Below are 18,867 nucleotides of genomic sequence, written 5' to 3'. Positions count from 1 at the left end.
CTGACTTTCAGTTTACGGTATGGATCTTGACGGTATAGGCTGTACCACTCACTTTTTGACTTCCCAGGCAGACTCGTAATACCGGCGCAAAGGAAGTCCCATTGAAAAATGACTTTTTGAAAGCTGCGGTAGTTACGTTGCGTTACGGCCAAAAAAGTGTGCAGTACAGATATACCTGCAAGACTTGTAATACCAGCGGTAGTGATAAAGAGCCTTAACGCTGCTTTTTCACCCATACCGCAAAACTCGCAATCTAGCCGATAGATAACTATGTTTTTCTCTGTTTCGGCCTCCTTTCTCCATAGCTGGGCTGTGTCTGAACTACTGGAGCCTAGAAGAGTTGGTGAACCGAGATGCAGCCAATTATATCATCCTGGCTGAGAAAATTATGGACAGGACCCGAGAGGTGAGAAAGCAAATGGGTTTATTGTTGCAGCTGGAGTAGGGGAAGGAGGGCCGTTATAAATCCAGAGAGGTATAAGAATTATTAGTCATTAAACTGCTTGCTGTAGACCACCTGTCCTCAGGCCTCCCCAACAGGCCAGGTTTTCATTGTAGCTGAACCACTGCACAAATGAAGTAATCAGCTGATCAGTAACCATGGTTACTAACCTGCGCTCACTATGATTTTTAAATTACAGATTTCCTTGTGCACTTTAGTAATGTATTCATCTCCTTTCCATACGAAAATGCAGTTTACGTCCCTTAGCTAGACACCCTGTTTTCAGGGTATAAAGTGACTTTATAGAATTCCACCTGGGAAATAGACGGACTGGCAAGCACAGACAGCTTTATAGAACCGGGCCCTTCATCTGATGACCTGGGTCCCTAGACAATGAAATCAGCACAAGCGCCTGTTCTGTGCAGCAGACATAACTGCAAGTACGGCACTTCCCGATGATCTGCCTGGTACGCAATGTGCTAAATGATGGCGCTGACTATTGGGTACCACTGTGATAGCAAAAGGACATTAAATATCTTTTGCTGCTGTATAAAATATTGTGCTTTTTCACACGCTCCCTAGAGAGACCAGAAGGCATATTCTGTAACTTAAGTTTCTAAATGCTGCCACTGTACTTAATCAGCTGTTTGATTTTCAGCATTTGCAGGTTACAGAATTTGCTTTTTTGCCTCTCTAGGGAGCGTGAGAGAAAGCACAATTTGTAAACAAAAGCTGTATTTATAATGATGTCGAAGGTTGGGGAGCAGAGCACTGAATGAAATAAAGGAGTTGATAAGAAGTGTTGCAGACTATAAGATTAATAGAGTTGAAGTTGGAGTAATATAAAAGAGATATTACATTTTGGGGGAGGGGCGTTAATAATCTCTTACTAAAAATAACTTTTGAAAATCTATAATATATTTCAAATGCTGCAAATTGCCTAAACCAGCAATTGACTCACAGCATTTGCAGGTTACAGGTTTAAAGCTATGTAAAGGGACATTACATGATTTGTCCCTATAGACTGTCATGTGACATATCTATAATACATGAATTGTCGCCATAGACTTTCATGGGACCTCTTTACATAACAGGATTTGTCCCCATAGACTCTCATGTGATCCCTCTACATAACATGATTTGTCCCCATGGACTCTCATGTGACCCCTCTACATAACATGATTTGTCCCCATAGACTCTCATGTGACCCATCTACATAACATGATTTGTCCTCATAGACTTTCATGTGACCACTCTACATAACATGATTTGTCCCCATAGACTGTCATGTGACCCCTCTACATAACATGATTTGTCCCCATAGACTCTCATGTGACCCCTCTACATAACATAATTTGTCCCCATAAACTCTCATGTGACCCCTCTACATAACATGATTTGTCCCCATAGACTCTCATGTGACCCCTCTACATAACATGATTTGTCCTCATAGACTTTCATGTGACCCCTCTATATAACATGATTTGTCCCCATAGACTTTCATGTGACCCCTCTATATAACATGATTTGTCCCCATAGACTTTCATGTGACCCCTCTATATAACATGAATTGTCGCCATAGACTTTCATGGGACCCCTTTACATAACATGATTTGTCCCCATAGACTGTCATGTGACCCCTCTACATGACATTATTTGTCCCCATAGACTTTCATGTGACTGCTCTACATAACATGATTTGTCCCCATAGACTGTCATGTGACCCCTCTATAAGACATGATTTGTCCCCAAAGACTTTCATGTGACCCCTCTACATGACATGATTTGTCCCCATAGACTTTCATGTATTTGTCCCCATAGACTCTCATGTGACCCCTCTACATAACATGATTTTTCCCCATAGGCTGTCATGTGACCCCTCTAAATTACAGGATTTCTCCCCATAGACTGTCATGTGACCCCTCTACATTACATGATTTGTCCCCATAGACTGTCATGTGACCCCTCTACATAACATGATTTGTCCCCATAGACTGTCATGTGACCCCTGTACATAACATGATTTGTCCCCATAGACTTTCATGTGACCCCTATACATTACATGATTTGTCCCCATAGACTGTCATGTGACCCATCTACATAACATGATTCGTCCCCATAGACTGTCACGTGACCCCTCTACATAACATGATTTGTCCCCATAGACTGTCATGTGACCCCTCTACATAACATGATTTGACCCTATAGACTGTCAAGTGACCCCTCTACAAGACATGATTTGTCCCCATAGACTGTCATGTGACCCCTCTACATAACATTATTTGTCCCTATAGACTTTCATGTGACCCCTCTACATAACATGATTTGTCCCTATAGACTGTCATGTGACCCCTCTACAAGACATGATTTGTCCCCATAGACTGTCATGTGACCCCTCTACATAACATTATTTGTCCCTATAGACTTTCATGTGACCCCTCTACATAACATGATTTGTCCCCATAGACTCTCATGTGACCCCTCTACATAACATGATTTGTCCCCATAGACTTTCATGTGACCCCTCTACATAACATGATTTGTCCCCATAGACTGTCATGTGACCCCTCTACATAACATGATTTATCCCCATAGACTTTCATGTGATTTCTCTACATAACATGATATGTCCCCATAGACTGTGATGTGACCTCTCTACAAGACATGATTTGTCCCCATAGACTGTCATGTGACCCCTCTACAAAACATAAGTTGTCCCCATACACTTTCATGTGACCCCTCTACAAGACATGATTTGTTCAATTAGGTTGTTTTGTGACCCCTCTACATGACATGATTTGTCCCCATAGACTTAAATGTGACCCCTCTACATAACATGATTTGTCCCCATAGAATGTCATGTGACCCCCACTACATAACATGATTTGTCCCCATAGACTCTCATGTAACTCCTCTGCGTAAGATGATTTGTCCCCATAGACTTTCATGTGACCCCTCTATAAGACATGATTTGTCCCTATAGACTGTCATGTGACCCTTCTACAAGACATGATTTGTCCCTATAGACTGTCATGTGACCCTTCTACAAGACATGATTTGTCCCCATAGGTTGTCATGTGACCCTTCTACATAACATGATTTGTCCCCATAGACTTTCATGTGACCCCTCTACATAACATGATTTGTCCCCATAGACTTTCATGTGACCCCTCTACATCACATGATTTGTCCCCATAGACTTTCATGTGACCCCTCTACATAACATGATTTGTCCCCATAGACTATCACGTGACCCCTCTACATAACATGATTTGTCCCCATAGAATGTCATGTGACCCCTCTACATAACATGATTTGTCCCCATAGACTTTCATGTGACCCCTCTACATAACATGATTTGTCCCCATAGACTGTCATGTGACCCCTCTACATAACATGATTTGTCCCCATAGACTGTCATGTGACCCCTCTACATAACATGATTTGTCACCATAGACTGTCATGTGACCCCTCTACATAACATGATTTGTACCCATAGACTGTCATGTGACCCCTCTACATAACATGATTTGTCCCCATAGACTGTCATGTGACCCCTCTACAAGACATTATTTGTCCCCATAGATTCTTATGTGACCCCTCTACATAACATGATTTGTCCCCATAGACTTTCATGTGATCCCTCTACATAACATGATTTGTCCCCATAGAATGTCATGTGACCCCTCTACATAACATGATATGTCCCCATAGACTGTCATGTGACCCCTCTACATAACATGATATGTCCCCATAGACTGTCATGTGACCCCTCTACATAACATGATATGTCCCCATAGACTTTCATGTGACCCCTCTACATAACATGATATGTCCCCATAGACTGTCATGTGACCCCTCTACATAACATGATATGTCCCCATAGACTGTCATGTGACCCCTCTACATAACATGATTTGTCCCCATAGACTGTCATGTGACCCCTCTACATAACATGATTTGTCACCATAGACTGTCATATGACCCCTCTACATAACATGATTTGTCCCCATAGACTCTCATGTGACCCCTCTACATGACATGATTTGTCCCCATAGACTGTCATGTGACCCCTCTACATAACATGATTAGTTCCCATAGACTGTCATGTGTCCCCTCTACATAACATGATTTGTCACCATAGACTGTCATATGACCCCTCTACATAACATGATTTGTCCCCATAGACTCTCATGTGACCCCTCTACATGACATGATTTGTCCCCATAGACTGTCATGTGACCCCTCTACATAACATGATTAGTTCCCATAGACTGTCATGTGACCCCTCTACATAACATGATTAGTTCCCATAGACTCTCATGTGACCCCTCTACATGACATGATTTGTCCCCATAGACTGTCATGTGACCCCTCTACATAACATGATTAGTTCCCATAGACTGTCATGTGTCCCCTCTACATAACATGATTTGTCACCATAGACTGTCATATGACCCCTCTACATGACATGATTTGTCCCCATAGACTCTCATGTGACCCCTCTACATGACATGATTTGTCCCCATAGACTGTCATGTGACCCCTCTACATAACATGATTAGTTCCCATAGACTGTCATGTGACCCCTCTACATAACATGATTTGTCCCCATAGACTGTCATGTGACCCCTCTACATAACATGATTTGTACCCATAGACTGTCATGTGACCCCTCTACATAACATGATTTGTACCCATAGACTGTCATGTGACCCCTCTACAAGACATGATTTGTCCCCATAGATTCTTATGTGACCCCTCTACATAACATGATTTGTCCCCATAGACTTTCATGTGACCCCTCTACATAACATGATTTGTCCCCATAGAATGTCATGTGACCCCTCTACATAACATGATTTGTCCCCATAGACTTTCATGTGACCCCTCTACATAACATGATTTGTCCCCATAGACTGTCATGTGACCCCTCTACATAACATGATTTGTCCCCATAGACTGTCATGTGACCCCTCTACATAACATGATTTGTCACCATAGACTGTCATATGACCCCTCTACATGACATGATTTGTCCCCATAGACTCTCATGTGACCCCTCTACATGACATGATTTGTCCCCATAGACTGTCATGTGACCCCTCTACATAACATGATTAGTTCCCATAGACTGTCATGTGACCCCTCTACATAACATTATTTGTCCCCATAGACTGTCATGTGACCCCTCTACATAACATGATTTGTCCCCATAGACTGTCATGTGACCCCTCTACATAACATGATTTGTACCCATAGACTGTCATGTGACCCCTCTACATAACATGATTTGTCCCCATAGACTGTCATGTGACCCCTCTACAAGACATGATTTGTCCCCATAGATTCTTATGTGACCCCTCTACATAACATGATTTGTCCCCATAGACTTTCATGTGACCCCTCTACATAACATGATTTGTCCCCATAGACTTTCATGTGACCCCTCTACATAACATGATTTGTCCCCATAGACTTTCATGTGACCCCTCTACATAACATGATTTGTCCCCATAGACTTTCATGTGACCCCTCTATATAACATGATTTGTCCCCATAGGTTGTCATGTGACCTCTCTACATAACATGATTTGTCCCCATAGACTTGCATGTGAACCCTCTACATAACCTGATTTGTCCCTATAGACTTTCATGTGACCTCTCATGTGACCCCTCTACATAACATGATTTGTCCCCATAGACTTTCATGTGACCCCTCTATAAGACATGATTTGTCCCTATAGACTGTCATGTGACACGTCTACAAGACATGATTTGTCCTATAGGTTGTCATGTGACCTCTCTACATAACATGATTTTTCCCTATAGACTGTCATGTGACCCCTCTACAAGACATGATTTGTCCCCATAGGTTGTCATGTGACCCCTCTGCATAACATGAGTTGTCCCTATAGACTGTCATGTGACCCCTCTACAAGACATGATTTTTCCCCGTAGGTTGTCATGTGACCCCTCTGCATAACATGATTTGTCCCTATAGACTTTCATGTGACCCATCTACATAACACGATTCGTCCCCATAGACTGTCATGTGACCCATCAACATAACATGATTTGTCCCTAAAGACTTTCACGGAACCTCTCTACGAGACATGATTTATCCTTTGTGTCACCTGACGCTCTGAGGGACTTGCGTACAATAGCTGTAGTTTTGATAACAGGTGCTGGGATTCCCTTGAGTTTGGTGAGAACCTGCAAAATACGGGAAGAGTGTACCGCTCACATCTGCAGCATGAATAGTGGCCGAGGAATAGGGAAAATATCCAATTTCCTGACCTCCCTCTCATTAGCAGAGCTCAGATTAGAACAATAGCTTCACAGACACACGTGAGGCGCTACAGGAAGACCACTTAAACTTTGCAAACCCTCCAGTCAGGTCACATTATTTGGGACTAATAAATCAGGTCAAATGACATGAAATCCCCAGGGGAAGGGGCATCAGAATATATACTGTAAATAAAGGTTCTGCAGTTATGATACTGGATGTTTACCCTGGTAAAGGAAATGTATATTTGTTTGTTGTTATTTCTACAGGCTCAGGAGAATTGTGAATACGACCTTCTCACCCCACTCGCCCTGATGTTTTATTTTGCGGTGCTCAGAGTAAGTGACCTGTAAATACTGAGAGTACAATCTACTTATAGAAATGACATACAATGGCATAGAGGCTTTGTCCCTTGCTCTGGCCACAGTGTATTGATTACAGTGACATGCTTATGTGCTCAGTCACTACTAGGGACAAAGTCTACTCATAAGGTGACCAGTTCAGCTAAGCTGTCATAGATGTTCCCACATTTACCCAATGGTGCGTGGCAGCGTGCAGCAGCCGGTGATGTTATATCTAAGGCGGAACTGGCAGCGAAAAGTCTCTTCATTGTTACAGACTCTATAGAAGTTTCTTGACTCTTTAAAGGGACATAATACCCATATGCTAAATCACTTGAAAGTGATGCAGCATAACTGTAAAAAGCTGACAAGAAAATATCACCTGAGCATCTCTATGTAAAGGTAGATATTTTACCTCAAAAGTTCTACATCTCACAAAAGTAAGTGCTCTGTGAACACATATCCTTTAGCTACTGTCTGCTACATATTAAAAAACAAACAAAAAAACAGCCAATCCGCTTCATCAGTACTGATGTCATTGTTTGTTTATTGTGATCACATGACATTTACTGAAATGTACTTAAACTAAGGAGGGAAATAACATTACATGACTGTCTGCACATGCCAGATGCACCATCCCTTGTAAGTCCCAGGACTAGTAGCCTGATTGGCTGCTTAAAGTCCTTTACAATCTGATGTGGCTACTGAGGAAATTTTGAGGTAAAATATCTTCCTTTTTTACATAGAGATGTTCAGGTGATATTCTCATGTCAGTTTTGTATAGTACTGCTGCATCACTTCTAAAGTGCTTCAACATTTAGATATCGTGTCCCACCTGGGGGGCTGGGTTAGGAGAAAAGGACTCTCAGGCAGCAAGCAATGACAGTGATATGTTCTTGAGATTAGTGCCTGCTAAAGTGTAATAATGACAGTGATATGTTCTTGAGATCAGTGCCTGCTAAAGTGTAATAATGACAGTGATATGTTCTTGAGATCAGTGCCTGCTAGAGTGTAATAATGACAGTGATATGTTCTTGAGATCAGTGTCTGCTAGAGTGTAATAATGACAGTGATATGTTCTTGAGATCAGTGCCTGCTAAAGTGTAATAATGACAGTGATATGTTCTTGAGATCAGTGCCTGCTAAAGTGTAATAATGACAGTGATATGTTCTTGAGATCAGTGCCTGCTAGAGTGTAATAATGACAGTGATATGTTCTTGAGATCAGTGTCTGCTAGAGTGTAATAATGACAGTGATATGTTCTTGAGATCAGTGCCTGCTAAAGTGTAATAATGACAGTGATATGTTCTTGAGATCAGTGCCTGCTAAAGTGTAATAATGACAGTGATATGTTCTTGAGATCAGTGCCTGCTAAAGTGTAATAATGACAGTGATATGTTCTTGAGATCAGTGCCTGCTAAAGTGTAATAATGACAGTGATATGTTCTTGAGATCAGTGCCTGCTAAAGTGTAATAATGACAGTGATATGTTCTTGAGATCAGTGCCTGCTAAAGTGTGATAATGAGAGTGATATGTTCTTGAGATCAGTGCCTGCTAAAGTGTAATAATGACAGTGATATGTTCTTGAGATCAGTGCCTGCTAAAGTGTAATAATGACAGTGATATGTTATTGAGATCAGTGCCTGCTAAAGTGTGATAATGAGAGTGATATGTTCTTGAGATTAGTGCCTGCTAAAGTGTAATAATGACAGTGATATGTTCTTGAGATCAGTGCCTGCTAAAGTGTAATAATGACAGTGATATGTTCTTGAGATCAGTGCCTGCTAAAGTGTGATAATGAGAGTGATATGTTCTTGAGATCAGTGCCTGCTAAAGTGTAATAATGACAGTGATATATTCTTGAGATCAGTGCCTGCTAGAGTGTAATAATGACAGTGATATGTTCTTGAGATTAGTGCCTGCTAAAGTGTAATAATGACAGTGATATGTTCTTGAGATCAGTGCCTGCTAAAGTGTGATAATGACAGTGATATGTTCTTGAGATCAGTGCCTGCTAAAGTGTAATAATGACAGTGATATGTTCTTGAGATCAGTGCCTGCTAAAGTGTAATAATGACAGTTACAAGCTTATGAGCTCAGTCCCTGCTAGGGCTACAGTTTACTAATTTAGTGACAGTGACATGTTTATTTGATCAGTCCGTGCAAGAGCCAAAGAGGCCCATTTATCAAGCTTGTGGGCCCGTGTTTCTGGCGAGTCTTCAGACTTGCCAGAAAAACAAGTTATGGAGCAGCGGTCTAAAGGTCTAGTGAGCTGCTGGTGCAATGCTGAATACGGAGAGCGTATTGCTCTCCGCATTTAGCGAGGTCTTGCGGACCTGATTCGCAGTGTCAGATCAGGTCCGCAAGACCTTTGTTAAATTGGCCTCAAAGTGTACTAATGGTAGTGACATGTTTAAAAGCTCAGTCTCTGTAAGGGACAAAGTGTACTAATGGTAGTGGCATGTTTAAAAGCTCAGTCTCTGCAAGGGACAAAGTGTACTAATGGTAGTGGCATGTTTAAAAGCTCAGTCTCTGCAAGGGACAAAGTGTACTAATGGTAGTGGCATGTTTAAAAGCTCAGTCTCTGCAAGGAACAAAGTGTACTAATGGTAGTGGCATGTTTAAAAGCTGAGTCTCTGCAAGGGACAAAGTGTACTAATGGTAGTGGCATGTTTAAAAGCTGAGTCTCTGCAAGGGACAAAGTGTACTAATGGTAGTGACATGTTTAAAAGCTGAGTCTCTGCAAGGGACAAAGTGTACTAATGGTAGTGGCATGTTTAAAAGCTGAGTCTCTGCAAGGGACAAAGTGTACTAATGGTAGTGGCATGTTTAAAAGCTCAGTCTCTGCAAGGGACAAAGTGTACTAATGGTAGTGGCATGTTTAAAAGCTCAGTCTCTGCAAGGGACAAAGTGTACTAGCAGGGACAGGAAGAAAGACAGTGTTGTATCCTCCATAGTGCCCTTCAAGTGAGGTGGATGTCTGTCTGTCATCTGCTGCACTGCTCCACTAGCTTTTTACCTAAAATCTATGGCCTAGATTTGGAGTTTGGCGGTAGCCGTGAAAACCAGCGTTAGAGGCTCCTAACGCTGGTTTTAGGCTACCTCCGGTATTTGGAGTCACTCAAAAAAGGGTCTAACGCTCACTTTTTAGCGGCAACCTTTCCATACCGCAGATCCCCTTACGTCAATTGCGTATCCTATCTTTTCAATGGGATCTTTCTAACTCTGGTATTTAGAGCCGTGGCTGAAGTGAGCGTTAGAAATCTAACGACAAAACTCCAGCCGCAGAAAAAAGTCAGTAGTTAACAGCTTTCTGGGCTAACGCCGGTTCATAAAGCTCTTACCTACTGTACTCTAATGTACACTAACACCCATAAACTACCTATGTACCCCTAAACCGAGGCCCCCCCCACATCGCCGCCACTCGATTAAATTTTTTTAACCCCTAATCTGCCGACCGCCACCTACGTTATACTTATGTACCCCTAATCTGCTGCCCCTAACACCGCCGACCCCTATATTATATTTATTAACCCCTAACCTGCCCCCCACAACGTCGCAGCCAGCTACCTACAATAATTAACCCCTAATATGCCGACCGCAAAGCGCCGCCACCTACATTATAGCTATGTACCCCTAATCTGCTGCCCCTAACACCGCCGACCCCTATATTATATTTATTAACCCCTAATCTGCCCCCTCAACGTCGCCTCCACCTGCCTACACTTATTAACCCCTAATCTGCCAAGCGGACCGCACCGCTATTATTATAAAGTTATTAACCCCTAATCCGCCTCACTTACCCTATAATAAATAGTATTAACCCCTAATCTGCCCTCCCTAACATCGCCGACACCTAACTTCAATTATTAACCCCTAATCTGCCGACTGGAGCTCACCGCTATTCTAATAAATGTATTAACCCCTAAAGCTAAGTCTAACCCTAACACTAACACCCCCCTAAATTAAATATAATTTTAATCTAACGAAATTAATTAACTCTTATTAAATAAATTATTCCTATTTAAAGCTAAATACTTACCTGTAAAATAAATCCTAATATAGCTACAATATAAATTATAATTATATTATAGCTATTTTAGGATTAATATTTATTTTACAGGTAACTTTGTATTTATTTTAACCAGGTACAACAGCTATTAAATAGTTAAGAACTATTTAATAGCTAAAATAGTTAAAATAATTACAAATTTACCTGTAAAATAAATCCTAACCTAAGTTACAATTAAACCTAACACTACACTATCAATAAATTAATTAAATAAAATACCTACAATTACCTACAATTAAACCTAACACTACACTATCAATAAATTAATTAAATACAATACCTACAAATAACTACAATGAAATAAACTAACTAAAGTACAAAAAATAAAAAAGAACTAAGTTACAAAAAAAAATAATATTTACAAACATAAGAAAAATATTACAACAATTTTAAACTAATTACACCTACTCTAAGCCCCCTAATAAAATAACAAAGCCCCCCAAAATAAAAAAATGCCCTACCCTATTCTAGATTACTAAAGTTCAAAGCTCTTTTACCTTACCAGCCCTGAACAGGGCCCTTTGCGGGGCATGCCCCAAGAAGTTCAGCTCTTTTGCCTGTAAAAAAAACATACAATACCCCCCCCCAACATTACAACCCACCACCCACATACCCCTAATCTAACCCAAACCCCCCTTAAATAAACCTAACACTAAGCCCCTGAAGATCTCCCTACCTTGTCTTCACCTCACCGGGTTCAGCGATCGGTCCAGAAGAGGGTCCGAAGTCTTGATCCAAGCGGAGCAAGAAGAGGTCCTCCATCCGATTGAAGTCTTCATCCAAGCGGGATCTTCTATCGTCATCCATCCGGAGCGGAGCGGCAGGATCCTGAAGACCTCCGACGCGGAACATCCATCCTGGCCGACGACTGAACGACGAATGACGGTTCCTTTAAATGACGTCATCCAAGATGGCGTCCCTCGAATTCCGATTGGCTGATAGGATTCTATCAGCCAATCGGAATTAAGGTAGGAATATTCTGATTGGCTGATGGAATCAGCCAATCAGAATCAAGTTCAATCCGATTGGCTGATTGGATCAGCCAATCGGATTGAACTTGATTCTGATTGGCTGATTAGGGGTTAATACTATTTATTATAGGGTTAGTGAGGCGGATTAGGGGTTAATAACTTTATAATAATAGCGGTGCGGTCCGCTCGGCAGATTAGGGGTTAATAAGTGTAGGCAGGTGGAGGCGACGTTGTGGGGGGCAGATTAGGGGTTAATAAATATAATATAGGGGTCGGCGATGTTAGGGCAGCAGATTAGGGGTACATAGGGATAATGTAAGTAGCGGCGGTTTACGAAGCGGCAGATTAGGGGTTAATAATAATATGCAGGGGTCAGCGATAGCGGGGGCGGCAGATTAGGGGTTAATAAGTGTAAGGTTAGGGGTGTTTAGACTCGGGGTACATGTTAGAGTGTTAGGTGCAGACGTAGGAAGTGTTTCCCCATAGGAAACAATGGTGCTGCGTTAGGAGCTGAACGCGGCTTTTTTGCAGGTGTTTTTTTCAGCTCAAACAGCCCCATTGTTTCCTATGGGGGAATCGTGCACGAGCACGTTTTTGAGGCTGGCCGCTTGCGTAAGCAACTCTGGTATCGAGAGTTGAAGTTGCGTTAAATATGCTCTACGCTCCTTTTTTGGAGCCTAACGCAGCCTTTATGTGGACTCTCAATACCAGAGTTATTTTTATGGTGCGGCCAGAAAAAAGCCAGCGTTAGCTTTTTAGGTCGTTACCGACAAAACTCTAAATCTAGCCGTTAGTGACAAAAAGTGCCCAGAAGCAGAGGTCATATTATCTCCCATATCAGATAGAGGAGCGTGACACCCTTATTTGTAAGAGGGATAACATGTATTATATAACAGATATCAGCTGTACTATTAGAGACCAGTGAGTTTTATGGAGAGGATATTTATTGTGATGTCATTATCCCCCTACTAGTACTGTCATAAGATTAGCATCCCTTATTCACATAAAAAGAGCACCTCCTTTTGATTGACTGGGTCACATGACTCTCTAAGAAGCAGATGCTTACATCTGTAACTTTTACCAGATACTGGGGTACACTACCCTATTAAAGTTGCCACTTTCCATTGAGAGGTCTCATGCCAATGCTTTGCCTAATATATTTACTCTAAATGGCCCAGTCCCCTTGTCTTTACATTATAAACTACACAGTATACTAGCATAGGATCAATGTAAATAGCACAAATGGTTGTAATAAGTGAATTAGTGGTCATTACTTCACACTGTAACCTTAGTTGCTTCTATATCTCATTGTTAATGTGTTTGATCTGAAGTTTAATTACGAGGTTGCATGAGACATCTGTCGTGTGTGATTAGAAGGAATACAGACTAATATTCATACACAGTATCATGTTATAAATGTTGCTCGATCATTTGTGGAACAATAAATACAAACTGGTGTATAAACAGGAGATCGGCTGCTCACAACTTCACTAATAATGTTGTCTCCCGCCCCCTGCAGGCTCCGTACATCCCCCCAGAGTCAGACCTTCTCCCCAAAGCCTTCCAGACGTTTCACGTTTTCCTGACATGGCCGGCTCCGTACTGTCACATCTTCCAAGAGGTCCTGAGCTTCATTAGTGAGGAACAGAGAGCACCAGGTACCAGCACTGCACCCCACAACCTACTGGGGAACATACAAAAGGAAATTAAAGGGACACTGGTGCCCACAAATCCTTCCATCCTCTCTACTGTACATGTGGTTATTACCCCATGTGCTATTCCAGTCAATTAAAAAACAATATTCCTACAGCTTTTCAATTTCAGCAGCTTTGACATTTTGAATTTTAGCTTTTTTTTCCCTGTGGCATATCTGGATATATTCCCATATTTGAAACATTTTTCCATGCTTAGTTCACAAGTCAACCCTTATTTAAGGGACATTAAACTAAAGATGTCATTCTAACTGCAATGCACTTTCATTATTCATTTTTATCTGTGGACTGCAAAGCGTTTCAAATTTTGCTAACAAAATGGCAACTTTAAAAGCTTTAAAATCATTTACTTTGCATACAGATGATTTTGTATTGCAGTTATTAATCTCTAATGCATATATAAAATATCTAATGTCTCTTTAAATAAATAAACATTTAAATGACATAACTCAAATGAAACATAATGGTCAGAATGTTAATTTATGATTGCAATTAAAGGGACATGAAACCCAATTTTTTTTCTTTCATGATTTAGATAGAAGTAAATTAGAAAGTTGTTTAAAATTGTATTCTCTATTATCTAATTTATTTCATTCTCTTGGTATCATTTGTTTAAGGAGCAGCAATTCACTAATGGTTTCTAACCGAACACATGGGTGAGCCAATCACAATCAATATATATATGCAGCCACCAATCAACAGCTAGAACCTAGGTTCTCTGCTGCTCCTGAGCTTGCCAAGATAAACCTTTCGCAAAGGATAACAAGGGAAGGAAGCAAATTAAATAATAGAAGTAAATTGAAAAGTTGTTTAAAATGGTATTCTCTATCCGAATCATAAAATAATTTTTTGGGGTTTCATGTCCCTTTAAGTGTTTGGTGTTAAAATATTAATTATATGCCATGAATTGATTGTATTAGTTAAAGAGACAGGAAACACAAAATGTGAATCAGATACAGCAGTCATTGGTATCGCTGTGGAAAAGCAGGGAATATGCTCAGGAGCTGGCCAATTTCTGGAGAACTATATGTTATTTATCTGCACTAGCACTAGAGGGCGCACTATTTCCTGCCATATAGTGCTCCAGATGCCTACCTAGGTATCTCGCCAACACATAGGCCTCCATTTATCAAAGGTCTTGCGGATCTGATCCGACAGTGCAGATCAGGTCCGCAAGACCTCGCTAAATGCGGAGAGCAATACGCTCTCCGTATTCAGCATTGCATTAACATTAAAGGGACACTGAACCCAATTTTTTTTTTCTTTTGTGATTCAGATAGAGCATGCAATTTTAAGCAACTTTCTAATTTACTCCTATTATCAAATTTTCTTCATTCTCTTGGTATCTTTATTTGAAATGCAAGAATTTAAGTTTAGATGCCGGCCCATTTTTGGTGAACAACCTGAGTTGTCCTTGCTGATTGGTGGATAAATTCATCCACCAATAAAAAAATGCTGTCCAGAGTTCTGATAAAAAAAAGCTTAGAAGCCTTCTTTTTCAAATAAAGATAGCAAGAGGATGAAGAAAAATTGATAATCGGAGTAAATTAGAAAGTTGCTTAAAATTGCTGCTCTATCTGAATCACAAAAGAAAAAAAATTGTGTTCAGTGTCCCTTTAATGTTAATGCCAAAAAACAAAACCCCACAGAGTTGCCATAAGTTTAACGCGTCAGTGTCTCAATATTGTCCTATAAAAGGGCATCTGCTCAGAAACTGTCTGTCTCACTGGTCTCTGTGTCTCATCCGTAGGTATCTCTTACCAGCGCCTGGTGAGGGCAGAGCAAGGACTTCTGACCGGGCCCTTACGCGCCAGCACTGTGTGAGTACAAGACGCTGTGATAATAATGTGAGATTTGCATGTGAGGTAAAGACTCAATAACATCAGGGTCCCTAATGTTTGATTCACAGCTCAGGGGTACGTCTACTGGTAACCTAGTGCTATTGCTTCTTTGATTATTTACTTAAAGGGACAGTAAACTTGCCCAGATTGTAATATAACATGTTTTGTTTAGTAATACAACTTTGCTTATACGTTCATATTTATTTTGCCCCCTTTTTCTGTAATTTTAGTCTGAAAGTTGTGGGTGTTCCAGTTCTAAGAACTCAAAGTGCAAATGGAACACAAGCCTAACCCTGTCTCTGATTGGCTTAGAGATTGTCTCTGTGGCATCACAGGTGATAAAATAAGATAGCTGCAAAACAATTGAGATTTTGCTAACAAAATGACCATAACTAGTTATGTCCAGTCCTGATTGGCTCCTCCAGATAAGGCAAGGAGTGGGTGGAGTAGGATTATTGAAGAACAACTGCCGCAAACAAAGTTTGACATTTTAACCACATAAAAATGTTGTAATGTTACTATCTTTTTAACCCTTGGACTGCCAACAAGAGAACTACTTAGATGGCACTGTAGTGTCTGGTGTGCAAAGGGTTACAGATGCCTGTGAAGGTGCCATTTACAAATAAACATTTTTTTTTAATCTGACATTTTGTTTTATATCTAATTTGACATTTGTTATTATTTTATTATTGCACTGTATATGTACTGTGAGCCACAATGTTATATGTTAAAGGGTTTGTGATATCATCAGTAAGATGTGATGTAACTGATTGTGAGATTTAATTCACTGAACTGATCAAATTGAATTTAATTGGGTTTGCTACTGAATTGCATTATTTTTTATGTACAGGTCTGAATTTGTGATGCCATAAACAAAGCACTGGAAATTCCCATTAAACATCAAGCTATGACCTTTACACATAAACAACATACTCAAAACTCTCTGTGTAAAATATTTGTCACTATATTCATTTTTCTATTAAATATCACAGTATTGTTTCCTAACACATTTTCCTTTTCAACATCCCACTTCCCTATTCAACATCATGCTATAAAATATCCTTGCTAAACATCATGCTATAAAATATCCTTGCTAAACATCATGCTATAAAATATCCTTGCTAAACATCATGCTATAAAATATCCTTGCTAAACATCATGATATAAAATATCTTTGCTAAACATCATGCTATAAAATATCCTTGTTAACATCATGCTATAAAATATCCTTGCTAAATATCATGCTATAAAATACCCTTGCTAAACATCATGCTATAAAATATCCTTGCTAAACATCATGCTATAAAATACCCTTGCTAAACATCATGCTATAAAATATCCTTGCTAAACATCATGCTATAAAATATCCTTGCTAAACATCATGCTATAAAATATCCTTGCTAAACATCATGCTATAAAATATCCTTGCTAAACATCATGATATAAAATATCCTTGCTAAACATCATGCTATAAAATACCCTTGCTAAACATCATGCTATAAAATATCCTTGCTAAACATCATGCTATAAAATACCCTTGCTAAACATCATGCTATAAAATATCCTTGTTAACATCATGCTATAAAATATCCTTGCTAAACATCATGCTATAAAATACCCTTGCTAAACATCATGCTATAAAATATCCTTGCTAAACATCATGCTATAAAATATCCTTGCTAAACATCATGATATAAAATATCCTTGCTAAACTAAAGCTCCAACTACTATACTATAAGTTATTGTTATTTGCAAATAAAGTTAACATTACAATTAAAGGGACACTAAAGTCAAAACTTCATAATTCAGAGAGAGCAGCAGTTTTAAGAGACTTTCATATTTACTTCTATTATCAAATAGTGCAGTCTTTTATACACACACTTTATGAGGCACCAGCTCCTACTGAGCATGTGCAAAAGTTCACAGTCTATACATATATAAGTCTGTTATTGGCTAATGGCTGTCACATGATACATGGGGCAGCAAATTACTTTCTTTTAAAATTGATCATTTAAAATTCAGAGTGTTATTGCATTGTCTATTATTATGCTTTTTGTGATTCTGAAGTTCTGATGTATTTAATGGTCTTTTAATGCTTGTTCAAATAAAAGCTTATGTGACTGTTAGCAAATCCAGTCCTGGCTCTCCAGGTGTAGAAATTTAAATACAATCTTTTTAGTAGAAAAATATTAAAAACCGAGACATGCAGGGTGACGTCTTTAGTACCATTAGTCAAGCTAGTTATCTAATTATGTTCAAGCCACTATTGAGTTTTTTTAAGAAAAGCCTTCAGTAATTATTTTTGTGGAATGAATGTTTCTTATGAAGCAATGTAGCAAATGTTTATAATGAAATACATGTGTATGTATGTGTGTGTGGTGACTGTGTATATGTGTGTGTGTGATGTGTATGTGTGTGTTTCTGTGTGGTATGTGTGTGCGAGTGTGTGTTTATGTGTGTGGTGTTTTTATGTGTGTCTCTGTGTGTGTGTATGTGTGTGTATGTATGTGTCTGTGTATGTCTGTGTGGTGTATGTATATGTGTGTGTAAGTGTGTGTGGTGTATGTATGTGTGTGTGGTGACTGTGTATATGTGTGTGTGTTATGTGTATGTGTGTGTTTCTGTGTGGTATGTGTGTGCGAGTGTGTGTTTGTATGTGTGTTTATGTGTGTGGTGTTTTTATGTGTGTCTCTGTGTGTGTGTATGTGTGTGTATGTATGTGTCTGTGTATGTCTGTGTGGTGTATGTATATGTGTGTGTAAGTCTGTGTGGTGTATGTATGTGTGTGTGGTGACTGTGTATATGTGTGTGTGTGATGTGTATGTGTGTGTTTCTGTGTGGTATGTGTGTGCGAGTGTGTGTTTGTATGTGTGTTTATGTGTGTGGTGTATGTGTGTGTGTATCTGTGTGGTATATGTGTGTGTATGTATGTGTCTGTGTATGTCTGTGTGGTGTATGTATATGTGTGTGTAAGTCTGTGTGGTGTATGTATGTGTGTGTGTCTGTGTAGTGTATGTATGTATGTGTGTGTGTGTGTATCTGTGTGGTATATGTGTGTGTATGTATGTCTGTGTGGTGTATGTATGTGTGTGTCTGTGTAGTGTATGTATGTGTGTGGTGTATATGTGTGTCTGTGGTGTATGGGTGAGTCTATGCGTGCATGTGTGTACATGTGTGTCTGTGGTGTGTGTGTGTGT

At 39.9% G+C, this 18,867-nt stretch overlaps 1 protein-coding gene across 3 annotated transcripts in view; it reads left to right on the top strand.

The window, feature by feature from the left end:
• Positions 1 to 18,867, top strand: part of PIK3R5 (phosphoinositide-3-kinase regulatory subunit 5) — a 185,590-nt gene that overhangs the window by 116,722 nt on the left and 50,001 nt on the right. For 2 of the 3 annotated variants that reach the window (XM_053709995.1, XM_053709986.1), the window contains exons 4-7: positions 306 to 406; positions 7,001 to 7,069; positions 13,637 to 13,775; positions 15,580 to 15,649. In XM_053709995.1, coding sequence (XP_053565970.1) covers positions 306 to 406; positions 7,001 to 7,069; positions 13,637 to 13,775; positions 15,580 to 15,649 — 379 coding nt within the window. The remainder of the gene's footprint in view (positions 1 to 305; positions 407 to 7,000; positions 7,070 to 13,636; positions 13,776 to 15,579; positions 15,650 to 18,867) is intronic. The other variant, XM_053710004.1, reaches the window with a different exon arrangement.

Source organism: Bombina bombina, chromosome 1 (assembly GCF_027579735.1).
Source record: "Bombina bombina isolate aBomBom1 chromosome 1, aBomBom1.pri, whole genome shotgun sequence".
Classification (NCBI taxonomy): domain Eukaryota; kingdom Metazoa; phylum Chordata; class Amphibia; order Anura; family Bombinatoridae; genus Bombina; species Bombina bombina.
This window is presented reverse-complemented; position numbering and strand designations above follow the sequence as displayed.